Source organism: Alternaria ventricosa, assembly GCF_023758065.1.
Source record: "Alternaria ventricosa strain BMP 2768 chromosome Unknown scaffold_2, whole genome shotgun sequence".
NCBI classification, from domain to species: domain Eukaryota; kingdom Fungi; phylum Ascomycota; class Dothideomycetes; order Pleosporales; family Pleosporaceae; genus Alternaria; species Alternaria ventricosa.
Genome location: NW_026055682.1, coordinates 96,729 through 113,380, shown reverse-complemented (window position 1 = coordinate 113,380; position 16,652 = coordinate 96,729). Strand labels below are relative to the sequence as shown.

Below are 16,652 nucleotides of genomic sequence, written 5' to 3'. Positions count from 1 at the left end.
CGCCGAGCGCGGTGTTTTACCCCAGTAGTTAGTGGGACTCCGTGGGGCGTCATAGGCTGGATTGGGTAATCGATGAAGTATGGCAGCCGTTAGCTTCTGTATAATGGGACTACTTGCCACCATAGACGGAAGCTACCGTACGCGGGTACACTGAAATGTCCTTGCCTACGCCTAGAACGCGTCCATAGCATACGTAGATGGTGAAGTAGGCCACGGAAATGTTTCGCAGCACGTCTTCGCGATGGACGTGAACCATCCACTGGTGCTTTTGTGCGGTAGTTTGACAGAGACGCAGGGAATTCTTGCAGCCGAAGTTATCGTCGTTTGTATTTGCAATAGCCTCGTGATGTGGTTCGGGAGTAGGTACCTAGGTAGCGACGGTACACGACCTGCATGAAGGTGCGTGGACGGAACCAGACCAATGCTCGGGACCGTGCTGCACTGTGACTGGACACCACGCGAATCTGTAAGCAACAACACCACCGCGTCCACCTACCGGAGATAGCTTTTCTAGAAGAAGATGCGCGATCGCCACGGAAGCCTCGTTGCCGTCTCAAAGCGGGCCATGACGTTTAGGGGGCACGGCGCGCCTTCAAGGCCGAAGATTCCAAATTCTTAGCGCAAGTCCAACGATCAACACCACGGACATTGCGACCGTGCTCAATCGCAACCCAAAGGCAATTATAATCACGTCATTATCGAGGGGTGGAGGAGAGGATATATCAAATTGTGATGTTCGCCGAGAGGCGGGGCATGAGGTAGTAGAGAGGTGGTAACGCGATGAGATTTCGGTTCATGTTCCTCGAGCCCTGGAGGCCGGCAGCCCGAAGACGCCGCTAACCCTTTATGGGCTTTGCACTATTCAAGACTTGCTCATTACCACATGTCTGCACTACACAGCTGATTCCTAACTACTCGGTTCTAAGAAACCTTCTTCTTCAACATGTAATCTCCACCTTTAACCGCCTTGTAGATGCCATAAAGTCCACTCAAGAACGCGTTGCTCTTCACGATGCGTTTCAGCATACCCTTGAGGCCCGGACCGAACTCCTCCTTTCTTCCTCGGTCTTTGACCTTGTCCCATATCGTTGGCAGAGATTCTGCGTTGTACTTGCTGCGTAGCACATCATACTCGCGCTTATCGTAGACATGCCACCATTCATCTTCGGTGTAAAAGACTCGGCTGTATAGCCACTTCAGTCCACCCAGCTCGCGCATCTTTGCTTCGATCTCGCGATTTGCGCGCACGTACTCGGTCTCGTTGGAAGAGTATGGGCCCCAGATTCCAACGCTGATGTATTTGCCGTTGTAAACGCCCGTTTCTTTCCCATTGACAGGGCCTTCGAACGGCTTGGGATGGCCCATCGAGGTTCTACCATCCTGCCGCAGCGGACACAGCCAAATCGGGTATATGTTGAAGGCTTGATCTGAATACTGCAAGAAAGACGCAGTGTTGGCGGCTGGGAACGCGATGTCGTGGATTATAAAGCGGTCCGTGTATCCAGACACGTGTAATGCGTGATACATGATCCTGGTGTGCATGAAGTAGTCCAGCAAGAAGCGTGTGAACCACATAAAAGGTACCATGAACTGCTTGTAAGCATACATTCCCATCCAAAATGCTCCTCGATCATAACGAAATAGGTAGTCTTCCACAGGGACAAGCTCTTTCGTGATGATGCCTTTTCCCGCGAGCTTCTTTGCGCGTATCCAGAACCACTCGTCCCATGGTCTAGAGAAGCGTTGGATCGGCAAGTCAGGCGTACGATCTTTGTCAACGAGGCGCCCTGTTACCACCACTCCAGCGCCTTTGGAGAATAAGACTCCGTCAACGTAATCGTTCCTTTCGTCGGTGGTATGATACTGAATCTTATCTGTCGCGTTCTCAAAGGAAAAGGTTGGATGGTAGGTAACTTCAACCAGCTTCCTGAGAGGAACAAGCTGCATTTCCACCAGCGTCAGCACACCGAGTGTCCCAAAACTACCTCTTAACCCCTCAAACAGCTCTTGATTCTCGTTCTGAGATGCCGTAACAAGCGTGCCATCCGCCAAAACCACTTCTGCGCTCAGCACTGTGCGGTCGAAAAATCCGTACTTGAAACTGCTACTTTCTCCTGCTGTGCCTACGAAGCCTCCTCCTACGGTGATGCCGGGGAACTCCATGACTACAGGAGGCAACAAGCCCGCCTTCATGGTTTCCTTGACCAAAGCGTCCATGGGGACATTTGGTTCGACGAGCGCCGTTCTTTTTTCTCTGTCGATGGATAGGACGTGATTGAGGGAGCTTACGTCCACGATGGCATCTCGGTCGAAATGAGCGTGACGGGTGCTGTTCGTGCTACCATGATAAACTCGAAATGCGGTCTTGTTGTGGTAGAAATGCTGTATGCGAGAACGTACTGTCTCTACGGTAGCCCGGTGACTGTCCATCGGAAAGATGGTGTGGAGCCGACTGCAGCGATGCGATTGGTGTTACTTTCCTGCGTGATGTGTGGCTGCGAGATGAGGCTGAAAAGGCGGCGCTAGTGGCGGGCGTGCCTGCCCGCGAATCCACGAGGTCGAACCGCCGATCTTTCCTTCCTACTTTCGCGGTCGCGACAGTGTGCTGAAAACTGCCAGCTACTGCTTGAGTCGTATTTCGTATTCAAAGCGCAAGCCAAAACCTTGGGGGTGGAAAAACCTTCCCGAACGCCGTACGTCAGCGTTCTTAGCGAGTGGATCGTCTTCCGCGCTTCCGGTCCCTATGGGGCGCCCGATTCCATCACCCAAGATGCGGAAGGTGACGGCCGCGCATACTGTCGCGGTTATGGCTTCTCTGGAGCACCATTAATGACAGCTCGTCGCCTGGTTATCTACAATAGCTGAAACCATGAAGAGGAATGCATACAGATCCTTCGCCCCACACCCACACAATCGCGGCTTTTAGTCCGGGGCGAATAGTCAGATAATGACTTTAGCAGGATCCAACGGCGGGTAGTGGAGAAGGCTCAGCCCTGCAGCTTATGTATACATCAAAAGCAACGCCACACCATCTTCCTTTCATCCTCGGACCACCCAACAGCATCGTTACATCTCATTGCCATCATTACACGCACACTATGGATACTCATAACTCTACAGTAGCGACGCTGGCATCGCAAGTCGCCCGCTTCAGTGCTTCGAAGATCCCGTTCCGCATTTACCATGGCTCTACACTGTCGACACGGAAGTCCTCTCGTGATCGGAATCAGATTATCGATGTCAGTTCGCTCGACCATGTGCTCCAGTTTGATGAGATGGAGAAGACGGTACTGGTGGAGCCGAACGTGCCGATGGATAAACTTGTGGAAGCTACGATGGCCAGAGGTTTCTTACCGAAAGTTGTTATGGAGCTCCCGAATATTACAGTCGGTGGCGGGTGAGTGATGAACAACAAGACGTAGCCCAGTGGTCACTTTAGGCCTTTAACGGCTTCAGCTTCGCATTGGCAAACACAAAGCCAAAGACGTTTGAGCAAATTACATGGCATGGAAAATTGCTAACTATGATTGACAGATTCGCTGGTACAAGCGGCGAGAGCAGCTCCTATAAGTACGGGCTGTTCGATCGCACCATCTCCGGCATTGAGCTCATCCTAGGAAACGGCGAGGTAGTATGGGCATCGGCAGAAGAGAACCGCGATCTCTTCTTCACAGCAGCAGGGAGTTGCGGAAGTCTAGGCGTCATTACCCTACTCAAAATGGAGCTCATTGACGCACGTCGCTACGTTGAGTTGGAGTACATTCCAGTTCGCTCAACCAATGAGGCCGTCGAGCAATTCCGACGCTACCAAGACGATCTCGAGGTCGAATACATGGATGGCATCCTGTATTCGATGACGAGTGGCGTAGTTATGATCGGTCGCCTGACGGATGGTCATGATGCTCCAATGAATAGAAGGGTTCAGAGTTTCGACAAAGCGACAGACCCCTGGCTATATATGCATGCAGAGGACATTCTGAAGCGGGCCCAGAACGAGAAAACAACACACAAGGAGCTTGTACCTGTTCAGTCATATCTGTTCCGCTACGACAGAGGCGTCTTCTGGTCAGGACTGCGCGCGTTCAAATACTTCGTCACGCCCTTCAATCGTCTCACGCGCTTTCTACTAGATCCTTTCATGTCCTCCCGAACTATGGTACACGCTCTGCATCGCTCAGGTCTCGCATCCCGAACTATCATCCAAGATTACGGTGTACCATACGACGCGGCGGAAGAATTCGTCCGATGGACCGACGAAAGGACTGGTATTTGGCCGCTCTGGCTGTGTCCAGTGAAGTCGGCGCCTCGTGGAGAGCGAAGCTTCTCCCAGGGTAACAATATCAAAGACGACATTCTCCTCGACGTGGGAATTTGGGATATGGGACCGAGCGACGCCCACGAATTCATCAAGCTGAACCGAGACTTTGAAGCAAAAGTCACAGAGCTAGGTGGCATGAAGTGTTTGTACGCGCATGCGTATTACACGGAGCAAGAGTTCTGGGATATCTACGACGAGAAGAAGTACATGGACCTGCGGAGAAAGTACCACGCCGAGAGCTTGCCAAGTGTTTACGACAAAGTGAAAGTCGATCTGCAAGGCGTTGCCGGAGGGAAAAGCGTGATGAAGACGGAGTCGTGGAATGAATGGGGATACCGCCAGTTCTGGGATACATGGCCGCTTGGTGGGTTGTATGGGGTTGCGAGCGCAACGAAGGGGTTGTTTTTCCAAAGCGACTTCTTATTAAAGAAGTGACAGCGCATCGTACCGACGATGGCTGGCTATCGGGGAATGCGTGGGGAGATCCATTGCATCGGCATGCGCCTCAAAAGCATCGTGATGCACGCCAGGGCTGTGTTGCCCTGACAGCTGGCTGCAGGTCTAGAAGAATGACGATCGGCGACTAGAGGCTCAAACGCGTCTTGTACTACGTGAATGGCTTACGGTGACGTTGTGGGCATGGTATGATGAGTGGACAGTGGCTGATGGGGGTGGTAGTTCACGCGTAACAAACCTGTTCACAGCCTGTTTCAGACGGGAGATGGCCCTTGGTGAAAACGCGTAGATTCGCGTGTACGTCAGGGCTGGGTTAGCGTGAAAGCTTGACCACACACGGCCTCGACTCACCGCAAGCTCGCATTGACGTAGCAGAGGAAAGGCTAGCCTCCACCCAACCACCCCATTTCGCCCACCACAACAGACAGGCGCCCGTCAACCATTTTTTGAATATAGACAAACTTGGCCCTGTCTCTCCCCGTACCCCACCACACCCGATCCCTCCCTCCTTCCGCTCCTTCCGCTTGTACCAACTGCAACACACGCTGTTGCCAGCCACGGGCCGATTGACGATCTTGCGCTGTTGACGAAATTTTGGCCAGGTACGCAGCTCCAGCACCACGTGTCGCGACCATTCACTGCCGCTGCCCGGAAGCTCCTGTTGTCTAATACCGCTTCCAGCAGGTACTCGCCGCCAGAAACTGCCCAATCGCTCAACCATGGCGCGCCTCAGTGGCCTACCATCTGAGCACCACCACGAGGGTCCCGGTGACGCTCCTCGACGCAAGCGCGGCCGCCCGTCCAAGAACCAGACACCCACCGACGATATGACGTCTGCCATAAAGCGAACCGCGTCGCCCTCGGCAGAGCTCTCGCAAACGAAGCGCAGCAAGCGCGTCCAGGCCGACGACGACGAGGACCAGATCGCCGAAGAGATCCAGCAGTCCTTCTCGCGCTCGCAGCAGGGCGACAACATCAACGTCGAGCAGAGCACCACCACCACGCGCCGCTACAACCGCCGACACTCGGAGCCTCCTGTTGCCGTCGACGAGGACGAGGACGAGCTCATGTTCAACCGCCCTGCCTCTACACAACCCCTCCCTGGCCTGACGCCCCATCTCGACCGCGTCGGTGCCTCCCGCAGCCGCTTCACCAACACCCGCCGCTCCCGCATGTCTATGCCAGCTCAGCTTCACATCGAACGCGTCGACGAGGTTGACGAGACCAACGGCAACCGCGTCCAGTTCGCGCCCCTCACACAAGTCCTCGACGGCCGCGCCCGTCGCCGCCTCCGCCGAAGCCATTTGAGCCAAGAAGTAAACGACTTCGAGGACCACCAGAAGAAGGACAAGAAGATGTTCTTAGAGCTTCGTCGCCAGCTGAAAGCCCAGGACGACAAGATCAAGGACCTCGAATACCGTCTGGAGGCCCGCCGACTTGGCGAGATCGACCTCGAAGACGCAGACGCCAACGATCTGCAAGTGGAGCTAGACGAGGCCCGCCAGCAGATCGACGAGCTGCGCGCGTCCTCGTTATACAACGGCGACGACAACGAGCCAGTTGAGCTGTCCGACGACGAGGATGGTCTGGTCATGGTCAACCCCGAGGAGCTGAACATGTCGCAGGATCTCGACATGGTGACAACCCCCACCGGCGAGTACTCCTCCCGCGCGCTGGAGATCTCTAGCCAGATGACACTCGAGTCTCTGCCGACCGTATCACAGCTCAACCGCGACAGCCTGACTGAAGGCGAAGAGATCATCCTCGACAAGATCGAAGACGAAGCTATCGAGCGCTACGAGCGGGAGCTGAAGCAGATGAGCAAGGCCCTAGGCGAATCTCAAGGCGCGCTGCGCTTGATCACCATTGAGCTTCAGAACCTCCGCTTCATCGAGGCTGGTGCTTCCTCTCGCGAAATTCTTACCGAACTGCGCCATGGATTCGAAGACCTCCGCGCCGAAATCGAGAAGTTCTTCCCTGGTACCACTGTTGGCCTTACCAACCAACAGCTTCTTCAGAAGGTCCCAGAGCTCTTCAGTGGCATCTTCTTCGAACTCAAGCAGAAGCTCACGCTTATCAGCAGCTCCCAGAAGACCGAAGTGCTTCTCCGACGACAGTACGAGGGCGTTCTGGACTTGCTTGGTGAATCAGAGGATCGCGTGAAGCAGCTTGAATCCGAAGTCTTCACACTCGACAAGGCGAACGAAGACAAGGCGCGCGTCATCCTCGATCTCGAGGAGCGCAACGCTGCCTTGACCACACTGTCGGCCGAACAAGAGCGCCAGCTTGCCGAGCAAGATGGTCACATCGCTGGCCTGCAAGACGAGAACGAAGAGAAGGACAACGCCTTGGCACAACTACGTGAAGATCTCGAGAAGTACCGCGTCGACCTTGACACCGTTACCGTCACCGCAGCGGAGTTCGAGACGACCCACCACGAGACGATCGCTCGCATGGAACAGGAATACACAGAGCGCATCCAAGCTCTGGAGACCGATCTCGGCATCGAGCAGGAGGGCCGCGATGCCGCAGAGGCTGACGTCGCACAAAAGAATACCTACATCGAGGAGTTGGAGGATAGCATCACACGCATGGAGACCGACGTCGATAACATCACCACCGACATGGCTACACTGAGAGAGCGTCTAGCTGCCCAGACTGCCGCCCGCGAGTCTGCCGAAGGCGAGCGTGATGAGCAGATCGAGCAGGTGTACCAGCACGCCAACACCATCGAGAACCTGAACGAGACCATTACTGAACTCAAGGAGCAGCTTGCCGATACCCGCGAGAACCTGGCTTCCGAGCGGGCTCAGCGCGAGAAGACTGAGGCTGATCTCGACGAGGCGAACGACAAGATCGAAGATCTCAACACTCGTCTTCACGACACTGGTCTCCAGGCTAATGAGCTGCGACTCAAGCTGTTCCAACTCCAGCAGGAGAAGGAGAACGCCATTACTGACCTTTCAGAAGAGGCCGATGAGCGCGAGCAGGATCTCAACGAGCAGCTTGCTGCTGAGTCCCAGCTCCGTCAGACGAAGGAGAAGACCATCACCCAGCTGGAACAGCAGATCATTGGTCTCGAGAGCGATATTGCGACACTGGAGAACAATCTGGCCGACATGACAGACGCCCGCGACCAGCTTGAGCAAGATCGTGACGTTCAAGTTGCCGACCTTGCCACTCAGCTCAATGACCTGAAGAACAAGTACGTCGCGCTGGAGAATTCCACCAACTCCACCATCACGTCGCTCCAGGCCAACATCACGGACCTCAACAACCAGATCCAGCGACAGCAAGCCGAGATCAACGATCTCTTTGACCAGGTCACTGAGAAGGAGCGCATCTACCTGGAGGACACGACCGCTCTCAAGGGCAAGATCGACAGCCTTGAGGATGAGCTTGCTCTTCAGAAGGGCGAGAACGAGGGCTACCGCAAGGAGAACCTTTCTCTTTCCAGACGCGTCGAGGCCGAGGCTAATGAGTTGCTGAACATTGTCGGCGCTCACGCCACTGAAGTCGACTCCCTCAACACCGTCATCAAGACACAAGAAGCTACCATCAGGAGCCTCCAAGACGCGTCTGCGAAGCGCAGCACAGAGTACGAAGAGATGATTGAGGAGCGCATAACCGAGCTCACCGAGATGCGCCTTCTCGGCGATGCTCGTCTCGAGACCATTGTACTTCTTGAGGCTCAGATCGAAGAGATGAAGGAGCGTTTCCGCCTCGCCGAGGAGGACACCCGCGCCACCATCGACGCCCTCACCATCTCGCAACGTCAACTTCAGGAGCAGAACGAGCGTCTTGCTGACGACCTGAAGCGCCGCAACCAGGACGCTCTCCAGGCCATCCAGGAAATGAAGCTCAAGCGCATTGAAGTCAAGACCCAAGGCGCTGGTGATCTTCACCGTGTCGCCACTGGCAAGGTATCCAAGGTCAGCGAGAAAGTCAAGATCGGAAAGAAGGGCAAGAAGAAGACCACCAAGCGCCAATGGGACTCCGGCTTCGGCGTCGATGAGAACGTCGAGGATGACGAGCTCAACGGCGAAGAGCCGCTTGCCGCATAGATTGCCGCGACTTGCCATCTGGATTCGCACGACGACGTATGAAAGATTCGGGGTGTTAATCTTGTTGCCTTGTCTTGTCACTGCAGGACGGTTCATTTCTTTTCTTGTCTTGTTCTCATTTTCTCCTTTCACATAACTTTTTTGGACACATCATTACTTTGGGCAACAGATTGTTTCATTTGTTCAAGGAACGAAAGTACCCGGCACTGGCATTGCTATTGCTGTTGCTTACCTCACGACTCGACGGCTTGGCTTCATCGCTGTGTTTGTTTGTTGGGATGAGAACCCTGACGGCGGTAATGATGGATATCGCGGTTGTATTGCATAGCGCACGGTGTCACTGGGTTACAGTTACAGTTATGGGAATGGCGATGAGAAGTAGTGTAATGACCTCTTTTGTATCTAGTATCGGATTTTTCTATTTGTTCATCAATACCATTATTCTTCAAAATTCTCCCTTCCTGCTTTCGCATCCTTGCTTCCGTGGTTGGTCTGGACCCGAGTGAACGCGAACTGCCAGCATGGATCTTCCCGCTCTATCCTCGTATCCATGAAACAGATCTGCAACAGCGTTACGTTGCCCTCGAATCGGTCCGCGCCCAACCCCAAACAACACTCGGGAGTTAAGGAACTCCCGAGCCAGACAGGTGCCTACCTCATTTAATTGATGGTTCTCCTTGGCTTGTCTTAACTCTGTTTTTCTACTTGCATCATCATCACCACCATCATCCAAACCCATCACCATCACCATCACCATCCAACCCCCCTTCCCACCCCCCTTCCCTTCCCACCCCCTTCCCATCCACCAAGTCCCAAACCCCCCAACACACATACATTGTATAACGCAACATGGGCAGCAAATCCTTCACGCCCTCCGCCCCTCCTCCTCCTCGAGACGACGAAACCGTTCTTTTCCTCTTCATCGCATTCGCTATTCTCATTGTGCTTTTACTCGTGTTGGTGTTGGTGAGTTGTCAGACGTGGATGTTGTGGAAGATGGCGAGGGCGGTTGTGGAGGGGAAGCAGGATGGGGTGGTTGGGCGGAGGGGTGAGGGTGGGGAGCGTGGGAGTGATCGGGGTGATGGGAGTGGTGGGGGGAAGAGGGGAAGTAGTAGTGGGAGGAGTGTTTATGCGGGAGATGAGGAGGGGAAGGTTATGAGCGGGGGTAGTAGTGGTGCGGGTGTGGGTGTGGGTGCGGGTACGGTGGAGGGGAAGAGGAGGACGGGGGGTTGGGGGCAGGGAGGATGGATTTAAAGACAAGATGTGGGAATCAAGAATGCCTTGAGGACTGGTTGTATGATTTGCTACGCTACGAGGATACGAAAAACTAAAGGGCAAGAACACAAGGACATAGGAGAAGGAAACGCCCTACAACAACACCCGCACACCGCACACCTCACACCCCCGACTTCAACAACACACCCTTAAGAACACGATACTCCTCCCTCAACGCCGCGACCTCCTGTCTCAGCGCCCTCTGGTCTTCAGCCAAACACGACATTTCCTGCGCTACCATCCTCGATTTCGTTGTAGCAACACCTGAGCCGACGTCTTCCACTTTCGCTTTCTCAGCCGCCGATCCGTCGACGGCGTGGGACCGGTCGAGGAACATACGAGGTGTAGGCCGTGAGTACAGACTAGTCGGCGAGCTGGTGGATATTGGGGTGCCTAGGGCGTGGATACTGAGGCGATGTTGCGGTGTTATGGGCGTGATTGGGGATGCTGAATGGTCGGTGTCTTCAATGATGGCGTTGACATGGCTGGAGGCGCAAGCCATGCCGGAAATGGAGCGGGAGTATACACTGCTTGGGGAATCAGCCCGCGTGTCGAGCGAACTCGGCGTGAGCTGTCGGTGTGTTGCGGTTGCTGGATTACGGGGGCTGTGATTTTGCGCAAAGGTTATCTCGGGCTTTGGTCGGGGTGGAAGAGAGTAGAGGATGTCCAGTGAGGATGAAGAGGAGCATGCTGCGATGGAGGCGACTACGCGGCTCCGTGGAGTATACGGCGTTGTCTTTAACTCGCTCAAGCCTGCAATGTCGGTGGACCTTCGATCGGAAGTTGTGACCTTTGTTCCACTCGGCGTTGGCGTTGAAGAAGAGCATACACTGCTGGGTGGCTCTTGGATTGAATCGACGTTGGCAAGCGCGGGTCTCAAGACTGGAGTCTTAGGTCCTACTAGGCAGGTAGCTCGCTGGCCAGCACTATGCTCCTTTGCCTTCCCTACCGGGAGTCTCTCCAACATTGACGCAGTGGCCCGCGAGTATAGACTGCTCGGGCTATCGAACGGCGACGACAGCTCTGGATCAAGGATGGTGACATAGCGTCCAGCGACCTTTGGTACGATCACCGAGCTTTTCGATCCTTGCGCCATTGCTTCTTGATGTTCACCAGGGCTTTCTTTCATTGCCCGGGAGATTGGACGAGAATAGTTTCTACTAGGCGTATCCAAAGCAGTAGGACAGGTTTTGGTAAAGGGAATCGGGCGTATGGACGCAAGAGTTGGCGCGGTCAGAGATGGTTCTGGACTCAGTTCACGCCGTGGAGCTTTCCCTTTGCATCTTCGCGTAGAGGGAGGTGTAAACCATTCCTGGTCTTCATCTGAAAATTCGGTCTCTGGAGACGAGCTGGCAGATCTATGGGAGGCGGAAAGGTGTTGTGCTCGCATAGGCGTTGGCACACTTGGCGCCTGGTGTACTTGTGGCCATCTTCGGCTTTCTTGTATTGGAGGGTCGATTCCTGTTGAGGACTGAGTTACTTTGGCATCCGGGACGCCGCCAGAAGAAGGGCCTGGAGGCGAATCAAAGGTCTCAGTGGAGATTCGCGGTCGCACCAAACCCTTTTTCGCGGGTCTTTCCCGCGCTCGTTCGCCGCGTAGGGGTGAGCCTCGCAACACATCTGAACTTCTGCGACTGGGAATTCTGGATCCAGCCTCTCTGGGTCTATCGGAAAACAGATCTGGCGGTGAACGCATAGGATTTGACTTCGTTGGCACAGCTTGCTTGTGGGCCAATACAATCTTTTTGACTGTACCCGTGCCTTCGTCCGAGGATGTCGATTGCTCTGCTCCGAAAATATCGACAACCTGACGAGGCTCAGGCGATAGTGACGATCCGAGAATCGGGAGGAGAGAAGGCGCCGTCATATCGCCGACCCATTCGACAGCTGTGACAGAAACTCCCAGCGCAATTTCATGTATCAGTAGGCCGAGAATGTTGAAAATGAGAACTTTCCCCGCCTGTGTACCGATTGCAATCAGAGTCTCAACGCCCTCATATACCTCTCTACCATCTTCGGTCGCATCACCACTCAATAACACCGCTCCATCTGCCCTCCCTTTCGAGCGAACTGGGCCTTGCGCTGAAACAGACAAACAAGTAGCCGGGCCGGAGACATGCTATGTCCGCAGTATCTTCCCACCTCCTTCAAAGTCGACAAGTCGACATTTGCCATCGTGCCTAATGCTAACAACCCGCGACTTGTAGCCTGGTAGAAATTCCGCTGCTAGCATACCGCCCATAGCCGGCTTATGAAGCTTTTGGATAACACCGACTCGGATGGGTTGTAACTGGAAGTACTGCGGTTGATGTACACGCGAGTCTTCGGAACGTTTTCGCAGTGAAGGTAGGAAGAGGCGATACATCGCCAATAGCCCGTCTTGAAATCCAATCACGAAGTTGGTATACGACAGCTGTGCAGGACCGTCTGCCTGTTGGAACGCAGCACACGTGGCAGCCGAACGCGCGTCTGTCGGGCGAAAATCCACCGCTGCGCTGCGTCCCCATCGTTGGTCTTGGAGGTAAATAGTTGGTGGGTTCGGAGAGGCTGAAAGGAGGACGGTGCCGTTACTGGATATTGCGATCGCGTTCGGCGGAGACGGATGTGATGGCAGGCAAGGCAGAAGCTCGTCGTTTGGTATGGAGTATGCTTGAACCGAGTTGCTCAGTGTTGTCGTGAAGTACAGGATGCGCGAGTCGGGTGAGAATAGAAGAAGGCGTGGCTCGCCCTATGCTAGTGTCAGTTCATGAATCTGTTCTTATCCGTGAGTATGCCATACATCGCCGTTCTTCAGTTTGTATTTCCTGTCTTTGCTTCGAGTGGCGTCGTGTAGTATCACGACCTGGCTGTCTGCTACAGCAAAGAGGCTACTGTTGTCTTTCGAGGCACGAGCGTTGACTATGCCGTTAGCGGTCTCGCACTCGAACAGCTTCTTCCGAGCGAGCTGCGATCTCAAATAGATCGCGTTGGGTGTCGCGACGAACAAGCTCTGATCGAAAGGTAGTCTCCCAGAATTCTCCATTGCCGGGAGTGGAGTAGTGATGGGTGTAGGGTGTTGTTGCGACGAGGGATAATGATCGGCTCCAACATCGAATGATATGATGAGCGAACGTGCCAGGCAAGTGCTGCACGCTCGCACGTGGGTTCATAGGCAAGAGCGGCAGAATATCGCAATACCTTTACATCTATCTTGTTATCGATACCGAGCGGTGATAATCGTTCCTGAACGCTTAAAAGAATTATATACAGCTACCTGCAGTTGCTAGATTACCAGTGCAATCTACCCCTACTTCAACTTAGCATACTGCTTGCCCCATTTCTCCGCAATCTCTTCCTCAGTAAACTTCCGCGTCTTGCGCTTCAACATCTCGACCTTCTCGTCAAGCGTAAGCTTCATCTGGTCGCCCATGGGTACAAGACACTTGGCAATGTGCTCGTAGTTCTTTCTCAGCAGATTTACTGTAAGGAAGAAGTAGTCGATGTTGTAGAAAACGATTGCTTGTTCATCGGAGTACTGCTTCTTCTGCGAAAGGAAGGCAACGGGGTGCTCGCGCCAGTGGCGAAGCGGGTTGAGGTGATGGGAGGTGTGGTAGCCATCATTATAACAGTATCGGTTGCTCTGGGACAATGTAAGCGGGTTATTCATCCAAAGTGAATGAATGTAAACTTACAGGTACATCGATGAGCGTGATGCTCGACCTGAAGTCGGAGTCCGGCTCGACCTCGTCAACGAAAGCATGCTGTCCCCAGTTGCCAGTCATCAAAGCCAAGCGCATGAAAGCGAGAGGGATCAAGAATACGAACGTCGTCGCGCGAGCGTTGACAAAACTGTACATCAAGTACAAGAAGACGTAGTTACCGATCTCGCATCCCGCAGCTTGAAGCGCGAGATTAGGCTTGCGTGTACGCAAGAAGTACATTGGCAGATCGAGCCAGATCAGAAAGTAGAATCGACCAACGTATTGCGCAAAGTCCCAAACGCTGTCCCTCTGGTAGCGAATTGTAGAAGAAAGGTCGTTAGGTCCGTTGCCTTCAACGTGGTGATGCTTGACGTGGTGGTAGTAGTACGAGTTCCATGTGTGACCCATCATTGGGTCGAGAATGTATGGGAACAGCCGATCGACAAAGTCATACTTCTTGCTGAGAACACCACGCATGTGGATATGCTGGTGTTTCAGCAGAGTGTATGCTCCCATGTAGTAGCCCTGCATGACGCAATGGAGGACAGCGTGCCACCAATGGAAGTTGATGTACAAGTATGCGGCTGACGGAATGCTGGTGCAGAAGTAAAGCAGCAGATGCGTGACCATGATAACGTCGGTCTCGACTCGGACAACCTTCTTCGCCCATTGGATGTAGGGGTCGATGATCCATTGGCGAAGAAGAGGGTTCTTGATGTCGGGTTCATCCACAGAGCTGAAAACACTGGTCTCGAAGCTGTCAGACTTGGGGTCATTAAGCTTCTTGAGGTAAGCAATCGCCTGTTGCTCCTGGTCTTGTAGGTCTAAACAAAGTTAGTCATTGGTCGCACCAGAAGCGCATATCGATATTGCATGCTTCCGAGGCATTGAGTATCGATCGAAATAAGTACTGACCCTCTGGTGACGGCGTCACAATCTCAGAATGCTTGACACCCGAGTCATCAGAGTCTTCCGCTGCATCTGTTGATGATTCCGCAGACTTAGCCTCATATAACTCGTACTCCTTCTGCAGTATATTCAGAACAACCCTATCCGGCCCCGTGAGCTCTTTATCGAGCGGAAAAGCCAGTTTGCCCATTTCGTTGATGATTTAACACGCTCGGTGCTGGTGTTGTCGCGATGTGTCGATAACGATAGCAACGGCTAGCGCCCGCTAGAACGAACAAGAAACAAGCACTGTGCAGTGCTGAAAAGGAAAGACCGAATCGACAAATTCAAAGACCGTGGTAAGCGTCAATGGCACAAATGCATGGTGGTGTAGCAAAGAGCTATGAGGCTGCTATTTGATGAAGCCAAGCGGTGACAGAAACCACTTAGCGCGCCCCTGGCGACCCACAGTGGCAAACACCAACATCGAAACGCGCACGCATCATTCCACATCGCCAACAGGCTAGAATGGCGAGCATCAATGAATGTTGTTGTGTTGAAATCTGGAAGATGACTTGAGCGACATTAGACTCACAAAATAAGGTTGTATCCACGGCGCATCCCTTGCAAAAGCGCGGAGTCCCCTGCCAAGTCACATTTTCAGGGTCCTCGACTACCCCGCGTTCGCCCAAGCGCCTCAGAAGAAAGTGGGGGTCATTGATATCGACTTGCTAGACAAGTACATAGTTCTACACACAAAAGACCCATGTTCAGCTCGTCCCGACCTAATGCTCCTTCTCCGCCCAGAACTCCAAGAACCGACTCACAGTCCTCTCCTCCCAATAATGCGCCTCCCTGATAAAGTCCGGCTCAGCACTAACATTCTTAATCCCATAGCTATCCCAATGATGTCCAGCTCCCGCAATCAGATAATTCGGATACTTATCGCTGCTGATCCTAGGCTGAGCCGCCAAATTCGAATGATAGCATAAATCGAGCCAGACATCTGTGTTTCCGTCGATAAGAGCGAGGTTCTCAGCTTGGAGATCCCAGCCTCCGTATTTGTTGTAGTAGTGCAACGCGGGAGTGGCGGGGATGCTGTTGTACTCACCGGGCGGAAAGGCCCAGGTGCACCATTGCTGGGTGTAGTCGATTTGAAGGACGCGAGAGATGAGGCTGGGGCCGTTTGTGGCTGCGACTTGGTAGGCGCCGGACTCGGAACAGGTTGAGTAGAGGTAGGAGCGCGCTGCTCCGTTTGTGGGGTCGGCGTAGTATGTCTGGTTTTGTGTGCCGAAGCAACCGGAGTCTGTGCTGTCGATCCGGCCACTCTCGCAGGTTGGGATGAGCGTCTTCTTGACGTAGTCGGCATATCCACCTAATCCAGTCCAAGGCTCGCCATTGGAGTACTTGGAAAGCGCCATGTCGACGCTGCTGATGTTTGCCGGTGGATTGATTTGCGTTACATTGCCGCAGAAGCTAAAGAAGTCTTTTGAGCCGTAGCGGTCGGACCAGTCTGGGTTAAGATCAGTTGCTGTTTTATCACCGAATCGTGGAATTCAGTTACTTACTGAGCTCTTGCCAAGTGTTGGTCGGATAGTTCATGGGGCCACCAATCGGGAATGCAATTGTCATAGCAAAGTCTCTTAGATCTTGCAGAGCACCCAGACCAAAGATATCCTTGAGCTGCTGGATGCCGTCCTTGTTTCCACTCCAGATGAGTTCATCCATCTTGTTAACAATATCGACGATCCTTGAAATACAGTCTGCCGGGCCAAACTTCATGATGGGATTGTACCATTGCGGGTATTCAAGTAAGGCCTGGATAGTGGCGCTGCTACCGATACCTCCAGCAAAGATGTCGTTGTATGTTTTCATAGTAAATGCCGTGTGAGCACCAGCAAGAGAACCGCCGTACATGATCCACGGAGTGTCGGCACTGCTCAAACTGGCGTTGACGCCCGGAAAGGTAGC

General features: G+C 53.6%; 6 protein-coding genes across 6 annotated transcripts; 2 read left to right on the top strand and 4 right to left on the bottom strand.

The window, feature by feature from the left end:
- Nucleotides 1-921: 921 nt before the first annotated feature.
- Nucleotides 922-2,430, bottom strand: J4E93_001071 (uncharacterized protein; the record flags this gene model as incomplete). Its single annotated transcript, XM_049339027.1, has 1 exon — nucleotides 922-2,430. One exon carries the CDS (start codon nucleotides 2,428-2,430, stop codon nucleotides 922-924), a length of 1,509 nt encoding a protein of 502 aa, XP_049202984.1.
- A 668-nt stretch (nucleotides 2,431-3,098) lies between these two features.
- Nucleotides 3,099-4,753, top strand: J4E93_001070 (uncharacterized protein; the record flags this gene model as incomplete). The annotated part of the gene is made up of 2 exons (XM_049339026.1): nucleotides 3,099-3,397; nucleotides 3,535-4,753. The coding sequence occupies 2 exons, from the start codon at nucleotides 3,099-3,101 to the stop codon at nucleotides 4,751-4,753; spliced, it is 1,518 nt and encodes a 505-aa protein (XP_049202983.1).
- Nucleotides 4,754-5,493: 740 nt separating this feature from the next.
- Nucleotides 5,494-8,838, top strand: J4E93_001069 (uncharacterized protein; the record flags this gene model as incomplete). The annotated part of the gene is made up of 1 exon (XM_049339025.1): nucleotides 5,494-8,838. One exon carries the CDS (start codon nucleotides 5,494-5,496, stop codon nucleotides 8,836-8,838), a length of 3,345 nt encoding a protein of 1,114 aa, XP_049202982.1.
- A 3,394-nt stretch (nucleotides 8,839-12,232) lies between these two features.
- On the bottom strand, nucleotides 12,233-13,135 carry J4E93_001068 (uncharacterized protein; the record flags this gene model as incomplete). Its single annotated transcript, XM_049339024.1, has 2 exons — nucleotides 12,233-12,841; nucleotides 12,893-13,135. 2 exons carry the CDS (start codon nucleotides 13,133-13,135, stop codon nucleotides 12,233-12,235), a joined length of 852 nt encoding a protein of 283 aa, XP_049202981.1.
- A 264-nt stretch (nucleotides 13,136-13,399) lies between these two features.
- Nucleotides 13,400-14,892, bottom strand: J4E93_001067 (uncharacterized protein; the record flags this gene model as incomplete). The annotated part of the gene is made up of 3 exons (XM_049339023.1): nucleotides 13,400-13,732; nucleotides 13,785-14,617; nucleotides 14,709-14,892. 3 exons carry the CDS (start codon nucleotides 14,890-14,892, stop codon nucleotides 13,400-13,402), a joined length of 1,350 nt encoding a protein of 449 aa, XP_049202980.1.
- A 574-nt stretch (nucleotides 14,893-15,466) lies between these two features.
- On the bottom strand, nucleotides 15,467-16,556 carry J4E93_001066 (uncharacterized protein; the record flags this gene model as incomplete). The annotated part of the gene is made up of 2 exons (XM_049339022.1): nucleotides 15,467-16,194; nucleotides 16,250-16,556. The coding sequence occupies 2 exons, from the start codon at nucleotides 16,554-16,556 to the stop codon at nucleotides 15,467-15,469; spliced, it is 1,035 nt and encodes a 344-aa protein (XP_049202979.1).
- Nucleotides 16,557-16,652: the final 96 nt, after the last annotated feature.